The 25,256-nt window shown below is 36.4% G+C and overlaps 3 protein-coding genes and 1 pseudogene across 3 annotated transcripts; 3 read left to right on the top strand and 1 right to left on the bottom strand.

The window, feature by feature from the left end:
* The first annotated feature begins 1,089 nt into the window (after positions 1–1,089).
* On the top strand, positions 1,090–2,022 carry LOC106427644 (F-box protein DOR-like). The gene is made up of 3 exons (XM_048756037.1): positions 1,090–1,143; positions 1,210–1,742; positions 1,797–2,022. Exons 1-3 carry the CDS (start codon positions 1,090–1,092, stop codon positions 2,020–2,022), a joined length of 813 nt encoding a protein of 270 aa, XP_048611994.1.
* Positions 2,023–6,108: 4,086 nt separating this feature from the next.
* Positions 6,109–8,710, bottom strand: LOC106427698 (annotated as a pseudogene).
* A 1,946-nt stretch (positions 8,711–10,656) lies between these two features.
* On the top strand, positions 10,657–12,372 carry LOC106427659 (putative F-box protein At2g19630). Its single transcript, XM_013868381.3, has one exon. It carries the CDS (start codon positions 10,968–10,970, stop codon positions 12,189–12,191), a length of 1,224 nt encoding a protein of 407 aa, XP_013723835.2. The 5' UTR covers positions 10,657–10,967; the 3' UTR covers positions 12,192–12,372.
* An 8,460-nt stretch (positions 12,373–20,832) lies between these two features.
* On the top strand, positions 20,833–22,549 carry LOC106427676 (putative F-box protein At2g19630). The gene has a single exon (XM_013868396.3). It carries the CDS (start codon positions 21,126–21,128, stop codon positions 22,422–22,424), a length of 1,299 nt encoding a protein of 432 aa, XP_013723850.2. The 5' UTR covers positions 20,833–21,125; the 3' UTR covers positions 22,425–22,549.
* Positions 22,550–25,256: the final 2,707 nt, after the last annotated feature.

Below are 25,256 nucleotides of genomic sequence, written 5' to 3'. Positions count from 1 at the left end.
AAACACCTGAACAAATCATATATCTTAGAACCAGATAAACCAAAATCAAAAACTAAAATAAACCGAACAGATATCTAAAATGCCCATACCTAAACCATATATTTTTAGCATTTCTTCTGTATAACAAAAGTCATTTTCTTTTATTCTTTTCATAATAATAATTTTTTATATCTTAAAAAAGTAAAGAATTCGTTCGCTTATACACTTTGTTCAGTGGTGTAGTCGATTCGGCAGTCGTAAAATCATTCGGCGGAAAGTGAACTTGGCGAGTTCAATCAAATTGGGTTGATTAATGCTGTCGTCCGCGTAAAATAGCGAAATGCGGGCGCGTTATTAACTAAAGCACCTATCTCAAATGCAATAATTTTTTATGTAAACTCATGTAAGCCAAAATTGATAAATTAATTTAAAACTCCATCTATTTTTAGAGCTCAATTGCCATAATTATCTTAAAAGCATATAGTTTTTGTTTAGAGAATTTTCACAAATTTAAGTGTTTTATTATATATAAAATTATATTATATATGAAAATGTTATTTTATACATAAATTATTGTATTGAGTACTTTTCAATTTTTTTTGGCGTTATCAATAACTTGCTAAGCTAGATTAAACCGGAGGCGTGAAAAAAGAAAGAAGAGAGTTTGCATTATTTTTGTGACGATGAATCATATAATTAAAAAAATAAAAATAAAAAAATAAAGTCCAATAAACCCTGCTTAAAAAATGAAATTTATTAGCTTTATCGATACATGCCCAAGTAATGTTGGCTTTAGCATCCATAATACGAAAACGGAGAGTTTAATTTCCAAAACAAAACGAACTCTCGTGATCCAATAAAAAGTAATACCAACTCTTCGGAATCTACTCAACCGTCACTTCCTCCAAGAAAACACAATACGAAATTCTTTGGAAACATACACTAAACATTGCATGCAGAAAGTGAAATTAATATCTTCTTCCATTTCTCTAATTATTAACCTTTACTTTAACCAATCATGCAGACACACTCCGTTTTCTCGTGTTGTATAAGAACAGAGATAAACTTCACTTCTCACTCTCAGATAATCATTACTCAAGTGTCTCCGCCATGAAACCGCAGCGGCAGAACGTCCTGGAGGGTGGTCTAACCATTTCTCGACGCGTAACGCGATCGATGACCAGACTTCATTAAAACACATTGCTGCTTCCTGATGATCTCATTTTGGAGATATTCTCAAGATTGCCGTCGAAGTCCATAGCGAGATGCCGTTGCTTATCCAAGCTATGGGCGTCAACGCTTCGAGGTCAAGGTTTCACAGAGTTGTTCTTGACCAGATCTCGCGCTCGCCCTCAGCTTCTATTCGCCTTCCAAGATGACAGTGAGGTTGTCTTTTTCTCGTCGCCTCAGCCTCAAAATCCGGAAGAGAACTCGTGGGTTGTAGCAACCAATCATCTTGCGCGTTTCCCATCTTACCATGGAATCTATAGTTGTTCTACCTATGGATTCTTCTGTTATAAAGCTGAAAAGGAGCAGAAAAGGCCAGTGTCAGTGTGTGTTCCGGCGATATGTAACCCCAACACGGGACAGTCCACCTTGCCAATATTGATCTCGAAAAAGAGGTATGGAGTGCAGAGCTATCTTGGATATGAGCCGATGGAGAAAGAACTCAAGTTATTGTCGATGAACAGCTCGCGTGATGGTGAGAGTATCTCTGTGGAGCGCCAAGTTCTGACATTAGGAACCAAGAATTTGTCATGGAGGTTGGTCGAATGTTGCGTACCTCATTATTTTTCTCTTAAGTGGATATGATTCAGTGGCGTTTTGTACTACGCAGCATCAGTCAACGATTCATCCCCGTATTCCATGGTAGCTTGTTTTGATTTGAGCTCTGAGAAATTCAGCTTTGTGAAGTTCGTGGAAACTTTCAGTAAATCAATGGAGTATTCAACGAAAATGGTAAACTACAATGGCAAGTTAGGCTTGCTTCTGTCGAGGGATTCTAGTTTTGTTACTCGAGCAAATACAAGTTTTGAACTGTGAGTTCTACAAGACGCTGCAAAACATGTTTGGTCCAAGCATGTTTATATGTTACCTGCTCTTTGGAAGGCTGTGGTTGTAGAAAGAATGTTAATTGATGGACTGGTTGGTACAAATGAAATCGTCTTGTCCCCGTCCATCACCAAAGGGCCTGCCTATGTCATCTACTACAATGTTGAGAGAAAGACGACCACGAAAGTGTTAGGAAATATGCGGTCAAATTTTGCGGTAAACCAGAATTTATGGGAGCGGGAAAGAAGCACACACACAAAATTGTTAATGGAGTTCGGCCAATGTTGCCTACGTCTCCGGACCTGCTACAGATCTTTTATTATCAACCAGGGAAATTTTACAAGCTTACAACTCACACCCCGATCCCAAATACACTCAGAAATTACTCGTAATTTCTTAAAGAAGATTTTTTTGTGAGAAAAAAAAACTTTTTTTTTTCCTTCTTCTCTTCTCTTCTCTTCTCTCGTTCTCTCTCTGTTTTCTTGTTTTTGGGATGCATTTCTTCTTCTCCTTAGCTCTCCTTTTATAAGCATGAAGAAGGTGTTTGGTGAGCTCACAATCTTTGACAAAACCAACATCAACAATTTCAGCTCACCGTCCATACCGTCACCGTCCATGCCGACCAACACGTAAAACGTGTTTTTTTGACTTACAATCTCCCACTTGAAGACTGATTTCAATCTGTCTTCACACATTGATCGATGTAGCAGGTCTCCCCAGCTTGTTACTCCAACAAGCCAACTGAGGTTGCACACAACCTCAGCTTATCATACGGCACGACCTTCGTCAACATGTCTGCCGGATTCTTGCTTCCTGGGATCTTCTCAAGCACCAACATTTCATCTTCCAACGCTGATCTGATGAAATGATACCGACGATGTATGTGCTTCGTCCGAGCATGGTAAACCGGATTCTTTGCCAAATCGATGGCACTTTTACTGTCACAGTACAACACACCTTTCCCTTGGTCATGGCCTAGCTCTTCTAGAAAAGACTGTAGCCATATCATCTCTTTTGTTGCCTCCGTTACAACAACATACTCAGCTTCACAGCTTGATAGAGATACAATTTTCTGCAACTTTTAAACCCAACAAATTGCAGTACCGCCAAAGGTGTAGACATACCCGGTTGTGCTATTCGTGCTGTCAATATGACCTCCATTGTCAGCATCAACATATCCCCGCAATCCCATCTCAGACTTCGTGAAACATAGCGACAAACTTGGATTTCCTTTTAGATATCTGAAAATCCACTTGACGGCTTCCCAATGTTCATTTCCTGGATTGCTCATAAATCTGCTGACGACTTCCACTGCATGTGCAATGTCTGGCCTTGTACATATCATCGCGTACATCAGGCTGCCTATAGCAGAAGCATATGGAACCTTATCCATACATGCCATCTCGTCTTCCGTTTTTGGAGACTGTTCTCTGGATAACCGAAAGTGACTTGCCTGGGGAGTACTGACTGGCTTTGCGTCATCCATGTTAAACCTCTTGAGGACTTTCTTCACATACTCCTCTTGTGATAGCTTAAGACCTTCCTTGCTCCTACTGATTCTCATTCCTAGAATCTGTCTTGCTTCTCCAAGGTCTTTCATCGCAAACTCTTCTGAGAGTTTCGTCTTCAAGCTATTGATCTCGTGCAAGTCTGCTCCTACTATCAGCATGTCATCGACATATAGGAGCAATATCAAGTAGGACTCTTCAAGCGTTTTGAAGTAACAACAGTGGTCAGCTTCACACCTCAAGAAACCAACGCCTTTAATAAAGTTGTCGAACCGTTTATACCACTGTCTTGGAGCTTGTTTTAAGCCGTACAAACTCTTTTTCAGCTTGCAAACAAGGCTTTCATTCCCTTTGATCTTAAAGCCTTCGGGTTGCTTCATATAAATTTCCTCATCCAAATCACCGTGAAGAAATGCTGTCTTCACATCCATCTGTTGAAGATGCAGATCTTCTTGTGCTACCAGCCCAAGAACCGTTCTAATGGTCACCATCTTGACTACAGGAGAGAAGATTTCGGTGTAGTCAACGCCTTCTTTTTGTTGGAATCCCTTCACAACAAGCCTCGCTTTATAGCGCTTACTCCCATTTAGGTTCTTCTTTTATTCGGTAGACCCACTTGTTATGCAATGCATTTTTCTCCTTAGGCAAATCTGCTAACTCCCACGTGTGATTGGATAACAACGAGTCCATCTCGTCGTTCATTGCAAGCTCCCACTTGATCGACTCATCAACTTGCATAGCTTCCTCATAACATTCAGGCTCGCCTCTGTCTGTGAGCAATATGTAGTTGAGCGATGGAGAGAATCTTACTGGCTTTCTGATGATTCTGCTTGACCGTCGTAACTCCGTGACTGGTGTATATGAGACCACTTCAGAATCATCACTTTCTTCAGCCTCACCACTCTCGTCTTGAGAGATTTCTTCTTCTGCTGTTGCGGTATCCTGTGGCAACTCCGGTGTCAGGATATCTTCTAAGTCAACAGCTCCAGGCTCTTTCTTCTCCGAGCCTTCTCTTAGCTTATCCTTGTACAACGCTTCTTCGTTGAACACAACATTCTTGCTGCGGATGATCTTCCGATTTTCATCATCCCAAAACCGGTAACCAAACTCCGCGTTACCATAACCGATGAAGTAACAGTTCTTAGACTTCGAGTCAAGTTTACTTCTTGCAGCATCATCAATATGAACATAAGCTAAGCATCCGAACACCTTTAGAGAAAGATTTACTTTCTTTCCGCTCCAAACTTCTTCAGGGATCTTAAATCCCAACGGTACAGACGGTCCTCTGTTTATTAAGAAGGCTGCGGTATTGATTGCATCTGCCCAAAACGTCTTTGGCAATCCACAGTGCAATCTCATGCTCCTTGCACGCTCATTCAAGGTTCGGTTCATCCTTTCCGCTATTCCATTCTGTTGAGGCATTCCAGGAATAGTCTTTTCCATCTTGATCCCATTATCAGCGCAATATCTCTTGAACTCGTCGATGATGTACTCTCCACCATTATCAGACCTTAAACACTTCAACTTGAGATTCGTCTCAATCTCAACCATGGCTTTCCATATTTTGAAAACCGAAAACACTTCATGTTTGTTCTTCATGAAGTAAACCCACACTTTTCTTGTGGAGTCATCAATAAAGGTCACATTGTAGTACGAACCTCCCAGCGATGCAACAGGAGCGGGTCCCCACACGTCAGTGTGCACCAGCTCTAACTTCTCAGATTTTGGCTCTCTTCCTCATTTAGAGAAACTAACTCGTTTCTGTTTCCCAAGGATGCAACTTTCACACATCTGATGATCCACCGTCTTCAGATCCGGAAGAGCACCATTTTCCACCATGAGTTTCATCTCTTTCTCACTCATGGGCCCCAACCTACAATGCCACAACTTGGTATGTTTGGCATTCTCGACAACAGCAACAATGTCTTGATAACTCGTCGTCATATAAAGAGTGCCTCTTTTATGACCTCTAGCCACCACCATGGAACCTTTCTTGACTCTCCAGGCTCCACCACCAAAATTAACATCGTGCCCCGTATCATCAAGTTGACCTACTGAGATCAGATTTCGCATCAACTTTGGCACATGTCTGACCTTCGTAATCTTCCACACACGTCCGTCTTACATTTTCAGGTTGATATCTCTAATACCAACTATGTCCAAAGGTAATCCATCAGCAAGATATACCTTTCCGTAATTTCCCGTAACATAATTCTCCATAATGTTATGGTGCGGTGTGGTGTGGAATGACGCTCCTGAGTCAAGAACCCATGAATCGACTGGGCTATCAACATAGGATATTGACGCTTTGGTGGTACTTGTAGCTGCATCATGATCTTCAATTTTCCTCGGGGAATCAACAGACACTACCAATGCATCAGCGATTTCACGTGTCACTACATTGGCTCCGCCTCTAGTGTTGTCTTCCTTCTTCGGTGGTGCTCGGCAATTATTCTTAATGTGCCCTGTCTTTCCACAATTCCAGCACTCTGCAGGCTGTCGGAATTTGAACTGACCCCGTCCATTCCTTGACTTTGATCTGCCATTACTCCGGTTATTTCTATCTGGGTTTCTCCCTCTGTTTTCCACGTTGAAAGCAGAGCTCGTTGATGCCTCCCCAGAGTCTATCCTTCGAACTTCCTCAGCAAGGATACGATCTCTAACATCATTGAATTTGAGCTTTTGAGTACCCACAGAATTACTAACCACTGCCCTCATTGGCTCCCAACTATTTGGCAGAGATGCCAACAAAATCAGTGCTCGCACTTCATCTTCAAACTCGATTTCAACTGATGACAGTTGATTGACAATCGTGTTGAACTCGTTCACATGTGCGGCAACCAGGCCACCTTCTTCCATCTTTAGATGAAAGAGTTTCTTCATGAGAAACACCTTATTGTTTGCCGAAGGTTTCTCATACATATCAGAGAGAACTTTCATGAGCCCTTCTGTGGTCTTCTCCTTCGCAACGTTGTGAGCAACGTTTTTCGACAGTGTTAACCTTATAACACCCAGAACTTGTCTGTCAAGGAGCTCCCACTCATCCTGATCCATCTTCTCAGGCTTTTTGCTCAGCGGTTGATGAAGCTTCTTTCCGTACAGATAATCTTCAATTTGCATTCTCCAAAATGCATAATCTGTACCGTCAAATTTCTCGATACTGTGCGCCGAACCGTCTTCGCCTCCCATCGTTTCTGGAACTACCGTGTATTAGAACACCTACGTCGACAAACCGATATTACCGACAAAAATTCACTATTCACGAATTACTGTTCACGTGAATAGTAAGTCCGCAAAAAATTTAACCGATCACCGTAACTCAAACTCTGATACCAGTTGTTAGGAAATATGCGGTCAAATTTTGCGGTAAACCAGAATTTATGGGAGCGGGAAAGAAGCACACACACAAAATTGTTAACGGAGTTCGGCCAATGTTGCCTACGTCTCCGGACCTGCTATAGATCTTTTATTATCAACCAGGGAAATTTTACAAGCTCACAACTCACACCCCGATCCCAAATACACTCAGAAATTACTCGTAATTTCTTAAAGAAGAATTTTTTGTGAGAAAAAAAAACTTTTTTTTTTCTTCTTCTCTTCTCTTCTCTCGTTCTCTCTGTTTTCTTGTTTTTGGGATGCATTTCTTCTTCTCCTTAGCTCTCCTTTTATAAGCATCAAGAAGGTGTTTGGTGAGCTCACAATCTTTGACAAAACCAACGTCAACAATTTCAGCTCACCGTCCATGCCGTCACCGTCCATGCCCACCAACACGTAAAACGTGTTTTTTTGACTTACAGAAAGTTGAAATCCAAGAAATGGAAGCGTATCAGGGTAAGAGTTTCCGTACCTGTCTCAACTATATTGAAAATGTGCAGATTCTTTAAACATTTTAAGTGAGATCAAGTGTAGTTTTTGTTTTGCGTGTCGTTAATCTTTAGTTACATTCTTCGAGTGTTTATCACAAGTCAAAATTTCTTATGATATAATTGAGAAAGACACAAAAAATTTAACGAAAATCTATAGATGATGATAGTTCAATTTTGAAGAAGGTTGAACCAAAGTTACCAAACTGAGATGTTTATTGTGTTATTTTGCTCTTCCACGTAAACGTTCAAAGCACTTAGTCAAATAAGACTTGGAACTCGTGCATAATACCAAGTCAGTCTAACAAGGGTAGATTAGCTACACTCACGCCAAAGTAGATACATTGAGCTGTGGCATATAGACTAATCCCCCTCTTGCTGTGAAAGTCTCCACAGGGTAGCTCTACCTTGTTTCTTTGTCTGTTTCTGCTACGTCTCTGTTCTTTCGCCAGTTTTGTCATCATCAACCAGGAAACGAGTCCATTCAGTTGTTTTGTTGTATTCTTTTGTATACTTCTCTATACTAGAAACAATCTGTTGTTTTTACTTTGTTTTGGAACTATGAGCATGATTTTGCCTTGCCAATCAGTAATAAATGGTGAGCTCGTCGGTTTTGAAACCGCGGCTCAAGTATCAAAAGGTACATTACATCAGGACTTTGAAGCTGTTCCTATGGAGATTGAAACTCTAATTGGTCTTGTGCATGGCAGAAAGGAAAACTCCAAACTGTACTCAGTAGATTTTTCAACTCAAGTTGGGTATTAAAAGTTAAGTTGGAGTTCTCTGTAGCCACCAGAGCCTAAGAATCTGCTATAATGTCAAAGACTGAGAATAGTGATCAATGCTGTTGAAGATGAAGGTTCCAACATTGGAATAAACTGCAAACATCTGGAAGACATGAAAAAGGTAAATGTTTAGCCGCAGAATCCAACACATTTTGATACTGCAGCAACCATTTTGAGAGGTAAGTGTTATATTTTTTTGTTATATTAACTGAAGTCAAAACAAGTTATAAAAGTAAAGTGTCTGCATAAAAGAAAACAGAGATATTATGATTAGGCTTTAGAAGTGAGTGGGAAGGAAAGTGGCTGCCTAACAAGCACATTTATTTTTCTTTTCTATAACCAAAAATCCTTTTTTCTTTTATTTTGAGATACAAAACAGAGAAGTCTAAGATCATAAAACTATTGTTAGATGCAAGAAATCATCAAATTTTTGCTATTTTTGTTTAAAATGTAAGGGTATTCAATCCGGTAAAACCGAACTGAAATAGAGAAAGTGATTTGGATTTGGTAATACCGAATATATCAAATGTATGCTATTTTTTTAAAAAAACACGCGGTATATGGATATGGTTTGGTATATAAACCTATTAAACCGAATAAACCGATTAATGAAAATATAGTAGTATAAGTATATGTAAGTTATATAATATAATTAATAATAAATACATAATTTATTTAAAATGTTGATTTTGGTAATTTAATATTTATTTTAAGTTAAAGTTAAAAAAAAGTTAAAAGTTATTTTCTCCATTTTTATTTTCTCCATTTTTATCGAATTAAATAAAACATAAATTGGATTTTTTAATGCTTTTTCATATCTGGTTAATTTTTGTATAATGTGTAAGAGTTTTTTTTTTTTTTTTGATAAATCCTATCGGCTGATCCGGTCAGCCTCGGGAGAAATGTACTTAGTGTTACAGAATGGACTAGCCCGAAAGCGTACCACACTGTCTGACCCATGTTTGGAATACCTTCCGACTAATGCCAGGGGTAAACCGATCATCTGTTACGGTCCACCATGTAAACCACTTGGATCGAAGCCCAAACCCAGACTGCTCTGATAATTTAGTTCCTAAAGGAATTGAACCCATGAGTGTTAGAGTTTTTTTAAGAAGATCATTGTTTTGTTGCCAGTGGACGAAGAGACTTTGACGAATTCGGCCTTTATAATCCAACAAAGAAAGTTGTGGAAACTCAACTTTGTATCTTTGTCTGTATTTTTGCTACATCTCTGTTTTGACAATTTTGTCATCAACTAGGAAACGAGTCTATTCAGTTGTTTGTTGTATTCTTTTGTAGACCTCTCTGTATTCTTTGTTTCTAACTTTCTAGTCAACAATCTGTTATTTTGAGACTAGTGGCATGATTTTGCCTTGCTAATAAGTAAGAAATGGTTTTGAAACCGTGGTTCAAGAAACAAAAGATACATTTCATCAGGAATTCAAAGCTGTTTCTATTTGAGCTTTAATTACTCTGATGCATAACAGAAATAAAAACTCCAGACTGTATTTTTTTGGAAATACGATTGTTGACTACATGAAGTATTGGCCAATCACATGGCTAACCATGCAAACTAAACTAATGTATACCTAGCAACACGAAGTATATATTATGCATGACAACATCCATCAACTTAATTATGTTATGTAGTTAACATCACAAGTTTAATTTCATTGATAAAAAAAATTGATGTGGATGTCGAAGACCGTTTATATCTCCCGTTTTTATCAATTAAAATATGGTGTACCTCACGGTAATTTAACTAAATATGAAAGTTATATAAAATATAATTTAATTTTGGTTTTAAATTATTTTAATCTGTTTTGTTATCAACTATTAATAAAATTTATGCAATTCGTTTGATTAATTGTGTGATATATACTTATTTTATTATTTTTATTATAATACTTATTTCATGTCAATTTACTGATTCTAACATTTTATTTGTTTGATATAAGTTAAATTAAATTAATGAATTATTTTATTTATATTTTCATAAACAAAAAATTGTATCCATTTAAAAATGTATCAAATAAGTATATATCACACAACTAATCAAACAAATTACAGAAATTTTATTAAATTTTTTTAAGAAAACAGATTAAAATAATTAAAAAAAAATATCTTAGATAACTTTCATTTTTAATATAAATAAAAATAATATAATTATATATTTTTTAAATGCATTAAAATAAAAATGTTAAAACACTACTTATCAAAAAATGTTAAAACATACTGATTTGTAATTTAGATTTTCTTAAAAATATTCTTAAGCTTTTAAAATGTGAGTTAAAATCTCATTTAGTCAAATTACAGTCGGGTTTGTTATATTTTAATTGATAAAACGAGATATTTAGATGGTCTCTGACATCAACATCAAATTTTGGATGAACGAAATTAAACTCATGATGTTAACTTATAAAAACGAGTATTATAAGTTAAGTGGAGTTCTCTGTAGCCGCCAGATTGAGAATTATGATCAATGTTTTTATACTGCAGCAACCATTCAGAGAGACAATTGTTATAATTTGGATTTGTTATATTACGGAAGTAAAAAAAAGTTGTAAAAGTAAAGCGGCTGCATAAAAGAAAACACGAAGAGTTCGTGCATGGGCTTTATCATGCATAATCTCTAATTCTTGATTTTCTTTTTTTATAATAAAGATAAAGACTTTCAAAACCAATACGAACTCTCCCTCCAAGAAATAAACACACAAAGAGTTCGATACGAACTAAGTCTTTCCAGAACGATAACGAACTCTACTCAAAGTGTCTCCGCCATGCAACCACCGCGGCAGAACGTCTCGAAGGACGGCGAGCTAACCATTTATGGAGGCGTTACACGATCGATGACCAGACGTCATCGGAACTCATTGCCGGTTCCTGACGATCTCGCTATGGAGATATTCACGAGGCTGCCGTCGAAGGCGATGGCGAGATGCCGTTGCGCATGCAAGCTCTGGTCCTCCGTGCTTCGCAGTCAAGATTTCACAGAGCTTTTCTTGACCAAATCTTGCGCTCGCCCCCAGCTCCTTTTCGTCAGGGAAGATTACAGCGTCAGAGAGATTGTCTTCATCACGTCACCTCAGCCTGAAAATCCGGAAGAGAACTCGTACGTTGTAGCAACCAATCATCTTGCGCGTTTCCCACGTTCCAACGGATTCTATGGTTGTACTTGTACCAGTGGCTTCTTCTGTTATGGAGATAACCGGAACCTTAAGGGGCTGCAAAGACCAGTGCGTGTTCCGGTGATATCGAACCCCAGCACGGGACAGTCCTTGACCTTACCAAGGTGGAACTCGAAAAAGAAGTATGGAGTGGAAGGCTATCTTGGATATGATCCCATTGCGAAAGAGTTCAAGGTGTTGTCGATGAATAAGTCGCGTGTTAGTGAAGGTTGGATCTCAGTGGAGCACCAAGTTCTGACATTAGGAACCAAGAAACTGTCATGGAGGTTGGTCGAGTGTTGCATCCCACATCGTTCTTCAAGTAAGTGGATATGCATCAGTGGCGTTCTTTACTACGCAGCTAGTGCAGCTGGATCTTCCGAGAATTCTATGGTCGTTTGTTTTGACTTGAGGTCTGAGGAGTTCAGCTCTGTCAAGTTCGGTAAAGCAATGCCTGATTCAACAACTCTGGTAAACTACGATGGGAAACTAGGTTTGCTTATGTCTGGAGATTCTCATGATGTTAGTGGAGCAAGAACAAGTTTTGAGCTGTGGGTTGTACGAGACGCTGTAAAGCACGAGTGGTTCAATCACATATACGTATTGCCACCTTCCTGGGAGGATGTGGTTGCGGCGGAGACAATGTGCATTGCTGGAATGGTTGGTGTAAATGAAATCGTCTTGGCCCCCTGGTTCCAAAGACTGCCTTACTATGTCATCTACTTCAACGTGGAGAGAAAGACCATCACAAAAGTTGGAATCCAAGGACTAGAAGCGTTTCATGGTGGGAGTTTCCACACCTATCTTAACTACGTTGAGAATGTGAAGCTTCTTTAAGCATTTTATAAGTGAGAGACAAGTGTAGTTTTCATTTTGTGTGTTTCGTTTTCTTCTAGCCTCTTAGTTTGAAAAGGTCCACCTGTTGTGGATGATATAGGTAATCTTCTTGTTACAGACTCTTTACAAATGTATACACTAATCCAAAACAGAGAGTTTAGAATATGATCTTTGAATGTAATGATCGAGAGTAAGAGTTTCTACTTTCTAGATCCATGAAATTAGCAGAATGTTATTATTTTGTTTAACATCTCACTTAACCTAGCCAGAAAATGATGTTTGTCCAGACCCTTGTAGACGATATGATAAATCACAAGGTGTACGTCTAATTTTTGTGCCGTTTTTGGATTTGTATCGAGTAGAATCTTGAGTTCATGATGGTGATTCAATTATTAAGAAGCTTGATCCAAACCGAGATGTTTATTCCTGTTATCTATCTCTTCCAAGTAAACGTTTAAAGCACCGAGTCGAATAAGACTGGGAACTCGTGTATCTATATATTCAGTTATAAACTTATAAAGGGTAGATTAGCTACACTCACGCCAACGTAGATACATAAAAATCCCCCCGGCCCGCTATGGAAGAATGTAGTTGCAGAGGCCAAGTTATACTTTATCGGAGTGGCTGGTACCAATGAAAATTATGTTGTCACCGCGTTATCCATCCTAATTGTACTGTATACAAGCCAACATTTCAATTAACAGACAATATAACTATTGTTGTAATTAGAGAGTTTTGAGACTGAATATTTATGTGTTATTATTAATGATCAAGAGGGTTCTTTTATATAAGTATTACAAGATGAAGATAAATGAAAAGTATCTAAAACCTAAACTCACTAGGATTAGGAAAACTACTAATACATAATAATGGAAAGATTACATCTACTAGGAAAATGAAAGGGTTTCCTTTTCTCCAAGATTTGTGGCCGTCTCTCTCTCTCCTAAAGTCGGCTCTCTCTCTCCTCTCTCTAGGGCTTCGGCCGTCTCTCCATCTTCTAGGTATTGGGCCGGTCTTGGACCGGGCCTGGTTAATGGCAATCCACCCCATGATTTATAACACTCCCCCTTGGATGCCATAACCATATAGGATTTGTAGTACGCTTCATGTTGCCTCATTAAAACCTTATCAGGAAAACCCAGTGGGACAAAACCATGATGAAGGAAAAAAAGTACAACACGCACTAAACCCCCTGATGTGAACCTCACTGTAGGTTTCTACATTCTACGCATCTGATGCGTGATCTTTCCTGTATATGTAGGAAGGGAGTAATCGGCCAAGTTCATTACTAAGCCATATCTAGACCACTTCGACCTCTTAGGTCGTTTCTCATGTCTCTTGACATCGAGTGTCCCGGTAAAGCATGTGTGCTAAATAATGTGAACCATATTGTTCTCGGGGATCACTATTGGGTCTTTGCAAATCTTGTTTGCATGTGTCCATAGTCTAGACGTGATCGTCTACTCTTAACTCTTTACTATGGTCGGATAAACCAAGTACTTATGGACAGTGTACTAGACATGGTTATCATGAACCTATGTCTCGATCTGGCCGATCCATGTCTGGGTCATAGACCTTTTCTATACATGTCCACTACTTGTCTCATGAGTGTTCAAGATCAATGATCATTGCTGTGAGTTTATAATCTCTTATTAGCTCTGCGGCCGAACACTCTCATGGATGTGGACATCGATTTCTTTGCCTTAGGTAATGTCGTATTCATTTTGCATTCCTATCTTAATGATGGCGTCTCATGACCTCAGTTGCTGTGGATCATATCACACACTAAGTATATATTATTAGGTCATGGATTTCGTCTCTCACAAGCTTATGGACTATAATACATTTGTATCCGATTGATCTTCTGTCTCTACTAGCCCGTGATCAAGAATAAGGGCCAGACGCCTTTTAGTCTTAAAAGCCGGACGCGTCTAGTAGAAGAGCCAGGCGTTCTTTGCTGAAGAACCGGACGCCCTTAGACGGACAGAGTCGGACATCTTTAATTTGAAGGGCCGGGGCCGGACGCTTTTTGATCGGACACCCACATAGATTTATCCTATGCTTACTAACCTCTTTTAGGTTTAGTATAATCACAAGCAATTTCAAATATATGGACTGTATTGGATTGTCTTTTATACAACTCCAAGATCAATGATCATGCGTGATCAATTTCTTTTACATACTATATGCAGCTGCTTTATGTTTCAGTCCATGAATCAGCTTAGGAACGAAGCTGTTCTTTCATCTTATCCAGTGATCCATATGCTGCTTACTACATCATTGTATCTAATTTCTTTCTTATGACCAGACCATTTTCAATTTCAAAAATCTGTAGCAGCATCTACCACATAGGAGTTTATCTCCTTATAATCTGTTCCTTTGATCTCTGTGAGTACCTTGTGTAACAAGCTATAATCTAATGCTGTTAAGTAGGAAGACATGAACACTCTTAAACCTCGTCATCATGTGCCTTCTCTCACGGTTTCTTTATCTCACAAGATCCATCTATTTCACTGGTTTATCAGATGGCGTTTCTGTATATGTATATGGCCAATACGCCCATCTCTCTTTTAGATACTTTGAACCTCCACGTTTTATTTTTTCTAATCTCTATGATCTTTTATGATTGTATGAGTACTCTTTCGTGGGTTCATGATCCTCGTTCATTTCTTTATGTTCAAGTGCTATAACTTTATGTATCTTTATACAAATATGTGTGTGTGTGTCGATACTTTCATGTGGTTCCATTATGTTCCAGACATGATCTGTAGATTTGAGATCTTATTATCCAGGACCTTTATTACCTAGTAGCTTGGCGTCCCATGACTACATGGTTTGGTACCTTAGATGTGTAGCTGCGCAGCCTTTTCTCAATGTCTGGTATGGTTTCTCTTATAATCTCGGATCTGTATTCCATGCACCATTTTTTTCTATCCGAGATTCCTTTATCTTATGGAACACTTGGTCTATCTTGTATAGACTCTATAGCAACTTGATTATGTCTCTTCTAGGACATTCATTTGGTGCTAAGCTGGTTAGTCATTTCTCGGGTCAGTGTCTGACATTTCTATTAGCTTCTCAATTAGCTAGCTTTATATAATCTTTCTTTGGACGTCTTAAATCATAATGTATAGTCCGAGGATCTTTGCCAAGACAATGATGGTTAAAACCATTCGTACTTTTAACATCCTTTTATCCAGCTCATAATCTTTCTCCTTTGATATTCGGATTCATTTGTTTCATGCAATCCGCACCTGGCCACTATTTGATCACCCATGTTTTGGCTCACGGTCCTTTTGATTTCGTGGAGAAGATATTATTCTTATATATTTCCAATCCTCTTTTGAGGTTCCATCTTAGACGGCACATGTATGTATGTGGTGGTTTATTCAAAATCTCTTAAGATGGTGTATGTCTGGTTTTATGACCCGTATTCAATCTGAGATGGGAATATCTATGCTCACTTATATGGCCTGATGCATATGATCATATCATCATTCTATACATGTAAAACATAATTTCTCCAAGCTTATAGACTTTAAAATCTTAGTCTTATAGATAATGGCTTACATGGCCGAACCTTTTATAGGTAATGGCTTATGTGCGGCCAAGCCTGCACTATGCATATACAAGTCATGGCCAAGCCGTGTATAGGTGATGGTCTTTGCAGCCGACCATAACATGGTCTCTTCGGCCGAGTAATGGCCTCTTCGGTCTGGCCGTTTGTATCATGGCCTCTACGGCCGAGGAATGGTCCTTTATGGCCGAGCCATACACGAACTTGTAGTATTGATCATGGGTTTATCCTCTCTCCCCCTCATGACCATACTATAAGGTCGTGGTGCTTGGGACAATTAAGCCTAATGAGTTTCCCTTTGTGTACATGTTTCACAACGTGAGATCTTTTACGGGATAACTCTGTGCCTTTTTAATCTTTGCATCAAGTTTAGACTTTAGGATGGCTAATCCTATCATGCCATATAGTGTAAAATTTCGTGGGATATATCAGTATAGTCACCACTTCTCTTGCCTCTTATCATACTGATCTTATAGCATAGTTTTAAATCAGTAGAGAACATAGGTATAGTCTCGACCACTTACAAGGTCTTAGGCATTTTATTTTTCTTAAAATCTAAAGGAACTTGTTTCCTTCCTTACCCATTGTTTCTACTTGGAAACCATACATTATAACTTCAATGGGTCACATGTTCTTTTGGGTGTGTATAATGCCTTTTAAGGCAATGCCTTAGCCATAGTTTCTTTACTAGGTTTACTATACCCCTTTTATGATTTCTTACTTGGTTTTATGCCCTTTAGGCAACTCTTTAAAATCATTTATATGTTCAAGTAAGATCAGACAAGACAATAAATTCAAAATCAATTCCATTGTATATATAAAATCGTGAACCATCAAGTAGGTTAAAAGCAAATCACAAAACAAGAACTTTAAAATAAAATTATTATGTCGAGATCTTTCTTTAGTCAAGGTATAAGCCGGCCTCACAATCTATATTTTCCCTGGCGGCTTTCTTGGATTCTTCCTTATCATTTCTAGCCTCATTGGCTTCAGGAAGTCTCATCTCACTATCTCGTTGCTCAATGTATCTTTTCTGAAGTTTCTCAAATCGACTAATAGTATTTTTAAGTTTCTGCTCTCTTTGCTTGATTGCAAATAGGTATGACAATAGGTCATTATAGGTTGTGAAAACCTTAGCCTTATGTGATAACAGTACATCCTTTGGATGGAATGTGGAGTATGTTTTATATAGTAAATCATCGTCTGTTACCACTTCACCACATTGTTCAAGACTATGGGCGATTTTCATTAGAGCAGAATTATATTCTTCCACGGATTCAAAATCCTGGAAACTGAGAAGCTTTCATTCATTCATGGTCTTTCGCCAAAATATCATTGAGTATCTGGATTCTAGTCTTGTCCAAAGTTCACAAGGATCCTCTATATTTTCATACTGATTTCTCAGTTCCTCAGTGGGATGGTAGCGCATAATTGTTATGGCTTTATGCTTTTCACTTTCAATTGCATTATTGCCTTCAATGATACATCTCCTGAGTCCTCTAGACTCCAGGGCAATTGAAATGTTCATTTCCCATTCTTGATAATTATCTCCAGAGAGATTTATGGCAGCATAATCTGAAGGCTCAAATCTCGACATCTGAAATCATTTAATCAATTTATGATTTAGAATTCTTGCAACCAATTTATATAACCAGTGCACATGATTTCATAAGTCTATTTATGATGCTTAAGCCACACGGCTTTGCATTGTGATGCTTAGGCTTCACGATGGTTATGTGATACAACGATCTTAAGGATCGGATCATGATGCAATCCGGTTTATAACCATCCGGATACTAGGCCACACGGTCACTTTGATATTCACCAAGCCACACGGCTTTTAATCAATCAAGGGCACAAGGCCGCAAGTATGAACAATGTATTAGGCCACACGGCCATATACAAAACGGGATCTAGATGCATTCAATCTTATTTCTTAGTTGCATATATATTAAGTTTTAGAATTAAATAATCTAGCAACCTAACTCTCATTCAATATGTAAATTCTTTAAATCTATCTTTCAAGCTTTAAGTAACGAGAGATTTAAGGTTTCAAGGCCTTTAGAAATATCAATCAAGATTAAGAGTTTCAAGGCCATTAGGAATTTTAAAATTCGAGATTAGGGTTTTAATTTAAACAAGATTCAGATTCAAGTTTTAAAAACAATCCTAATCATAGCTCTAGGCGATCAATCAAACACTCAAGTTTCAAATCAAAATTAAAATCCGATTTTCCAAAATTAGGGTTTTAGGGGATTTCGAAAACTTTGATCTTTGATCAAGGGGATTTGATTTGAGATTCAAAAACCTTTAAGGTTCTGATTTTAATTGATCAATGGATCAATCTCGTTTTTAGGTTTAGATCGAACTTATAGAGCTTCGATTTACTCATAGGGGATTGATCTATTAACCTATGGTTTTTAGTTTTAGAGATTATCTTTTAGGGTTTCAATCTTTACAAAACAACCACGTTCGATTCATGTTCTCAGAATTAGGATTACCTTTGTTTTACAGATTGTAGAAACTGGACCTCCAAGATGAACGGATGAACCTTGGACGCGGGACGGCTCCTATCGGGTCTCGTTGCCGAGGGCTATCGCGAGCTGGGGCTGAGCGCAAGCTGAGGCTGAGACGAGGACACGAGCTGGGCCTGAGAGCGTCAGACGCGAACGGGGAACGCCTAGGGTTAGGGTTCATCGGGTTCGTCGGATGGTGAGCGCCTCTCGCAAACGGGCTGAGGCTGAACGTCTGCTCGGGATCGAGAGCGGAGGCTGAGACGGACGTAAGACGCGATTGAGTTTAGGGTTCTACGCGATCTGAGTTGGAGCGGGACGCATCTTCTTTCTATCAGGTTCGCGGGCGTCTGTTTTGGAACGCGAGCTGGCTGTGATGCCGAATGTGAAGCTGAGGACGTTCGGGATGCAAGCTGAGGACGTAAGAGATTGTCTGAGCTAAGATTGTATCAGGCTGAGACGGCAAAGCTTTCTGGAACGCAAGCAAGAACAATTTAGGGTTCTTCGGGATTAGGGTTTTAACAAGACCAAGACGGCGCTGCATATTGTTTCTGCGAGTGTGGGCGCGTCTGAGATCGGATCGTCGAACGGTTTGCGCTGATGGATTCGTCTCGTCAAGCGCTTCAATTTCATATGTGGCTCGTCATCTGGTTCCTCGGGGGTTTGAGAGATAGATCGATTTAGAGTTTATTTGTGATGGATTTTAGGTTAGGTTTTGTCTCAGGATTTTGGAGTCTATCGTGCTGATAACATGTTGTAATTAGAGAGTTTTGAGACTGAATATTTCTGTGTTATTATTAATGATCAAGAGGGTTCCTTTATATAAGGATTACAAGATGAAGATAAATGAAAAGTATCCAAAACCTAAACTCACTAGGATTAGGAAAACTACTAATACATAATAATGGAAAGATTACATCTACTAGAAAAAGGAAAGGGTTTCCTTTTCTCCAAGCTTTGTGGCCGTCTCTTTCCTAAAGTCGGCTCTCTCTCTCCTCTCTCTAGGGCTTCGGCCGTCTCTCCATCTTCTAGGTATTGGGCTGGTCTTGAACCGGGTCTGGTTAATGGCAATCCACCCCATAATTTATAACAACTATTACGTTATTTGATTATAACATAAGTGAATATTTATAATCTAATATTGGCACATACATATTTTTAAAAATGTTACTCCTATACAAGGTGTTCTTTTAGTACGGTGAGTAGACGAGACCACTACATTTTAGTTATATAACCCTCTATTCCAAACTTACGAGATGAACATGAATCTATATTGTCAGATGCCAAATCTCAGCAAAAATACACTTCGATCATCTATCTTTTTTTTTTGAAAAAACACTTCGATTATCTATCATCTGACATGTCTCTTATCAAAGACATTTTTGGCAAAACGCATTAATTCTTTTTAAAGATTAAAGCTTTCAGATGCATGTTGTGTTGTCACAGTTCATTTTCAGCCTAATTTTATTCATTGAACAGCCAAGCAAATGGGCTAGCCAAATGAGAACCAAACCTACCAATATTTACTACTTTCTTAAGTCTTAAGTCTTATGTAAAATATCTAGGGCAATCTAAAATGTTATGGAAAGATATGTATATGTTATATGTAATACTAGGTAATAACCCGCGCCTTGCGCGAAATGTGATTATTAGTTTCGTTATTTTTTAATAAAGAGACATTGATCTATTTAATCTAGATATCTGTTCGGTTTTAGGTTGTTTTTTAGTTTTTAATCTCCTAAAATATAACTATCATTTTAAATCAATATTTATTTGGTTTGTTCGGTTAAAATGTTTGATGTTTTTTTTTTCTCTGTGATGATCAAAAATTACTATTATTTGTTTGTTTTCATGTTATGAATCTTAGATAGTCGTGATGTCGAACCAATGGTTTCATATTATAGTTTCTAAACGAATAATAGTTAAAAAAAGAAAAGAAAATTATTAAGACAAATCATTTTACTACAATTTGGTCGATAGTGAAAGAAGTATAAAGAAAAAGAATATTTTAACTTCCAAAAAAATTAGATATTTCAGTGGTGGTAAATACTTAGTTATAAGGTGCTCACGTCAATGTGCACATGTATGTGTATGTAAGAGTATATAAAGATGGTTGATAAATATATAAAGATACTGTTAATTAAATATTAAATCACATTTTTAAAAAAATAATACATGAAAAATAAAATTCTTTAAATGAAATTATTTAAAACAAAAATATTGTAAAATTTATATAAACTATAATATATAACTTATATATAATTCTTTAAATATGTGTATATATATATGCATATAACAAATCAAATTGGATATATGTTCCTATAAATATTGATATTTGTGATTTCTTTTTTTTTACGGATATTGCATTTTAGTATTTGATTTGCTTCGTAAAATAACGGATATCCAGATTTTTTGGTTCGAATCAAAATGGATAACGAATCGAATCAAAATTTATGAATAATTTGTTCAGCTCTATTCGTAAACAGTAAAAATAACGTAAAGAAAAACCATGCATGTGAGTTTTATATTAGGTAAAGTACATAGTGTGAACATATTTATGTAGAGTTTTGCTGAGAAGCTCTCTACATGTAACATGTATCTATTTTAGTGTGAACGCATTTATTACAATGCTTCTATACGTTACATGTGTCCAGTTTAGTGTGAACGCATTTATTACAATGCTTCTTCTTTAATATATAAGAGATATATTACCTGACAAAGCAAATAAGAGATAAGCTTTAAAAAAAAGTGTTGGGAGTAAGAAATATTTTTCAGTCATAAGATCCAATTTGATCTTCACTTTCTATTCAGAAGAAGCCATGTATATAAAGGGGGTCATGGGCAATGGCCTCATTTGTATCATGCAGAATGTGTAATTCTTGGCTTTCCTTCTTTAGAATAAATACAGAGATTTTATTTCCAAAACAAAACAAACTCTTTGGTCCTAAGAAAAAAAACACCAACTCTTCGGAATCCGTTTCTGCCATGAACGTCTCGGTTCTAACATTTTCTCCGCACCTTGAGAGAAGTTCATTGCCAATTCCTGATGACCTCGTTTTCGAGATATTCTCGAGGTTGCCGTCAAAGGCGATTGCGAGATGTTGTTGCATATCCAAGTTCTGGGCGTCTATGCTTCGCAGTCAAGATTTCACAGAGTTGTTTTTGACCAAATCTTTTGCTCACCCTCAGCTTCTATTCGTCTTCAAAGAGGACAGAGAGATTGTCTTTTTCTCGTCGCCTCAGCCTGAAAATCCAGAAGAGAACTCGTATGTTGTAGCCGCCAATCATCTTGCACGTTTCCCCGGAAGAGAATTTAGTTACACCACTGGCTTCTTGTGTTATGGAGTTAACCTGATCCGGAATTGTGAGTTTGAAAAGGTGATATGTAACCCCAGCACGGGACAGGCCTTGACCTTGCCAAGATTAAACTCGAGGTTGAGGGTTGGAATGGACAGCTATCTTGGATATGACTCTATTGCGAAAGAATTTAAGCTATTGTCAATGAACAGCTCGCGTGTAACTGATCGTTGGATCTCTAAGGAGCACCAAGTTCTGACATTAGGAACCAAGAATTCGTCATGGAGGTTGGTCGAATGTTGCATACCACATTATACTTCTCGTAAGTGGTTATGCATCAGTGGTGTTCTATACTACGCAGCTTCAGTCAACAGTTCTTCCTTGAATTCTATGGTAGCTTGTTTTGATTTGAGGTCTGAGAAGTTCAGCTTTGTCAAGTTCATGGAAACTTTCAGTAGAACAATGCATCATTCGACAACCTTGGTAAACTACGATGGCAAACTAGGTTTGATTATGTCGAGGAGTTCTCGTCATGTTAGTCAAGCAAATAAAAGTCTTGAGCTGTGGGTTCTACGAGATGCTGCAAAACATGAGTGGTCCAAACATGTATATGTATTACCACCTTCGTGGAAGGATGTGGTTACAGAGACCATGCGCATTATTGGAATGGTTGGTACCAGTGAAATCGTCTTGTCCCCCAGCTTTCAATACGTGCCTTCCTATATCATCTACTTCAATATCGAGAGCAAGAGGATCAGAAAAGTTGGAATCCAAGGACTGGAAGCGTTTCAGGGTAAAAGATCCTACACGTATCTCAACTATGTCGAGAATGTGAAGTTTATTTAAGCATTTTAGTGAGGAAAATGTAGTTTTCATTTAGTGTTTTTCTTTTAACGTCTTAGTTTGAACAATCCATCTCTTGTCGAAGATTACACACGGGGACTATATAAAATATTATTTTCATATAACAATAGAATATCTATGAGAATTATCTTTTTTTTTTTTAAATATGTTTTTTTTGTCTTTTTGACTAAAATTCTTAAATGCTTATCTTAGATTTATATGTCTTTTGACAAAAAAAAAATATTTAAAAAAACAGACAATTCTCATAGATATTCTGTTGTTATATGAAAATAATATTTTATATAGTATTTTATAAATATGTTTTTATTTTTAATAATTTTATTATATTAATTTACAATCGATGAGCTAATAGAACATATAAATCTAATATAATTAATATAAAATTTGTTTTTACTTATACAATAAATTATATAAAATTTTATTAAGGGTATCATTGACTTTAACCGCTCCAACTTTTAACGTGATAGCTCGTATACGAAAAATCACTCCGTAAATAATATTATATAGGTTTTTTGCCCGCACATACATGCATAATTTCCCTACAAATAATTATTAGTTTGTAACTTATTAATTCAAACACTAACATAATAAGTTATTATTTATGTTTTCAAAATTTTTAATTCAAATATCAAATTATTTATATATGACAATTTTTTTAATCAAAATATATATGCTTATTATTGGTTTAGATTTAAAAAAAAATTCACATATTAGAAATACTTTTAGAAAATATCTTTATACAAATATTTTTGCTTGATTAATATTTAATTATAAATGGTTTTATATCTTACCTTTTTAACTTTTATAATAGAAAATGTTATTTCGAGATAACAATACAATACATATAAGAATTATCTTATTTTTTAAGATATGTTTTTATTTTTGACACTTTTTAAAATAATATATATATATATATATATATATATATAGACAACTAAAATAAACAGAAACTAAATTTATACATTTATATATATAAATATTATGATAAACATAGACATAAATCCAATATAATGTAAAATAAAATTTATTTTCTAAAATTTGAATTTAATGAAATCTAAAATATAAAAGTTTTATAAGCCAAACAAAAAAAGTAATTCTAAAAATATTATACTATATACAAAATAAAACTTTATTTTATATGTTTTCTACTAGAAAAAAATATCAGAGGCATTTAGGCAAAACCCAATAAAACATTGGCCTTAGTCTCTAAAATAATTCGTAGACTTTTTGCATAATGTCTCCATATTATGAAAAATTTATAAAAATTTTAGAAAAAAATATTTATAATCTTCAAATTCTTAGATCCAACTCTGTTTACGTGAAACTTTATGAAAATGGTTAGGACTTTGTAATTTGAGATTGTAAAAGAATCATAGCTTTTTAGTTAGCAGTTGTTTATGTTATTCAATCAACTATTTACTGGTTATTATAGGCTCCCCTGGAGGAAATGGTTGTTAAAGTATAAGTTTTAGCCTTTAGTCTCTTCATGAGTAAGTCACAAAGTGAATTGTGTTAGTGCAGCTCGGCGGTGGTAGCTGGTACGGTGGAATGCTGTAAGTGATGGATCAAATGCTAGTATGGACCATTTGGGGGTCCAAAAAATCTCATTTAGACCCATCCTTTTTTCTTTTCAATTTGTATTTAAATTTAAATAGAAATTTAAGTAAAATAACTAAAAAACCTAAAGATTTAAACATATTTACTTACCCATGCCATTATTATCCGATCCAGAATCCGACCCACCCGAAACCCGACCCAACTAACCTAAATCTTCTTCTTCTTCTTCCCCCTTTCTTCTCCATCGATAGTTTTTATTTTTTAAAATAAAATCAAAAAAGTTTTTCAATTATCCGCTAATTTTCTCTTTCTTATACCAAATCGATCAACCCATAATCATATTCAATCAATTATAACTTACCCAGAATCAAATTTCATCTTTTACGTACTAGATTCAAAATAAAAAAACGCAGAGTATTACTAGTATAACTAGTACAACTCAAATTAATACAACTAGTATAACTAAAACAAGTATAACTAGTACAAATAGATTGAGTATAACTAATATAACTGGTATAAATACAATGCATATAACTAGTACAACTTTGCAATTAATATGATGATATTTGGTTTTTGTTGTCAGTGCTATAAAAGATGATAATGCAGAACCAATAAAAATATTGGTATAATCCTCCTGCTTATATGTGTCAAAATATGTTAATAATATTTTTTCGATAATATTTAATTTGAATAATGACTTTGTTTTACTAGTTATACTAGTGTACTATTTAGGAAAAAAATGCATCTTCATTCTTTATGTTCTAGTAGCAAAAGAAGGCGGCTGCAAAGCTTAGGGGTGGATGTTCGGGTACCCATTCGGATTCAGTTTGTATCTATTTGGATTTTGTGTTTTCGGGTTTAAAGATTCTGGCTCCGTTTAAATTATTTAAATAAATTTTAAATTCATATATAATTTAAATTTCTCAAAATCTATAAATAAAAATAATATATAACATAAAATTTTGAATAATGTATGCTAAAATACCTATACTTAACCTAAAAATTAGTTTAGCTTGAAAATTTGGATGGAGAATCAATCAATAGACATTTTAAGTATTTTGGTGTTTTGAGTTATCTATTTTAGATATTTATTTTTGACTATTTGTATATATTTTTAAATATTTTAGACAATTTCAAAATATCTTATACATTTTAGATATTTTTTTGGATATTATATCTAAAAATAGCTAACATATTCAGGTACATAATTCTAATTTGGATATATTCGGGTATCTATAATATTTCGGTTTGGATCGG

The sequence above is a fragment of the Brassica napus genome, chromosome C4 (assembly GCF_020379485.1).
Source record: "Brassica napus cultivar Da-Ae chromosome C4, Da-Ae, whole genome shotgun sequence".
NCBI lineage: Eukaryota > Viridiplantae > Streptophyta > Magnoliopsida > Brassicales > Brassicaceae > Brassica > Brassica napus.
The sequence above is the reverse complement of the archived record's forward strand: the minus strand, read 5'-3'. Positions and strand labels throughout refer to the sequence as shown.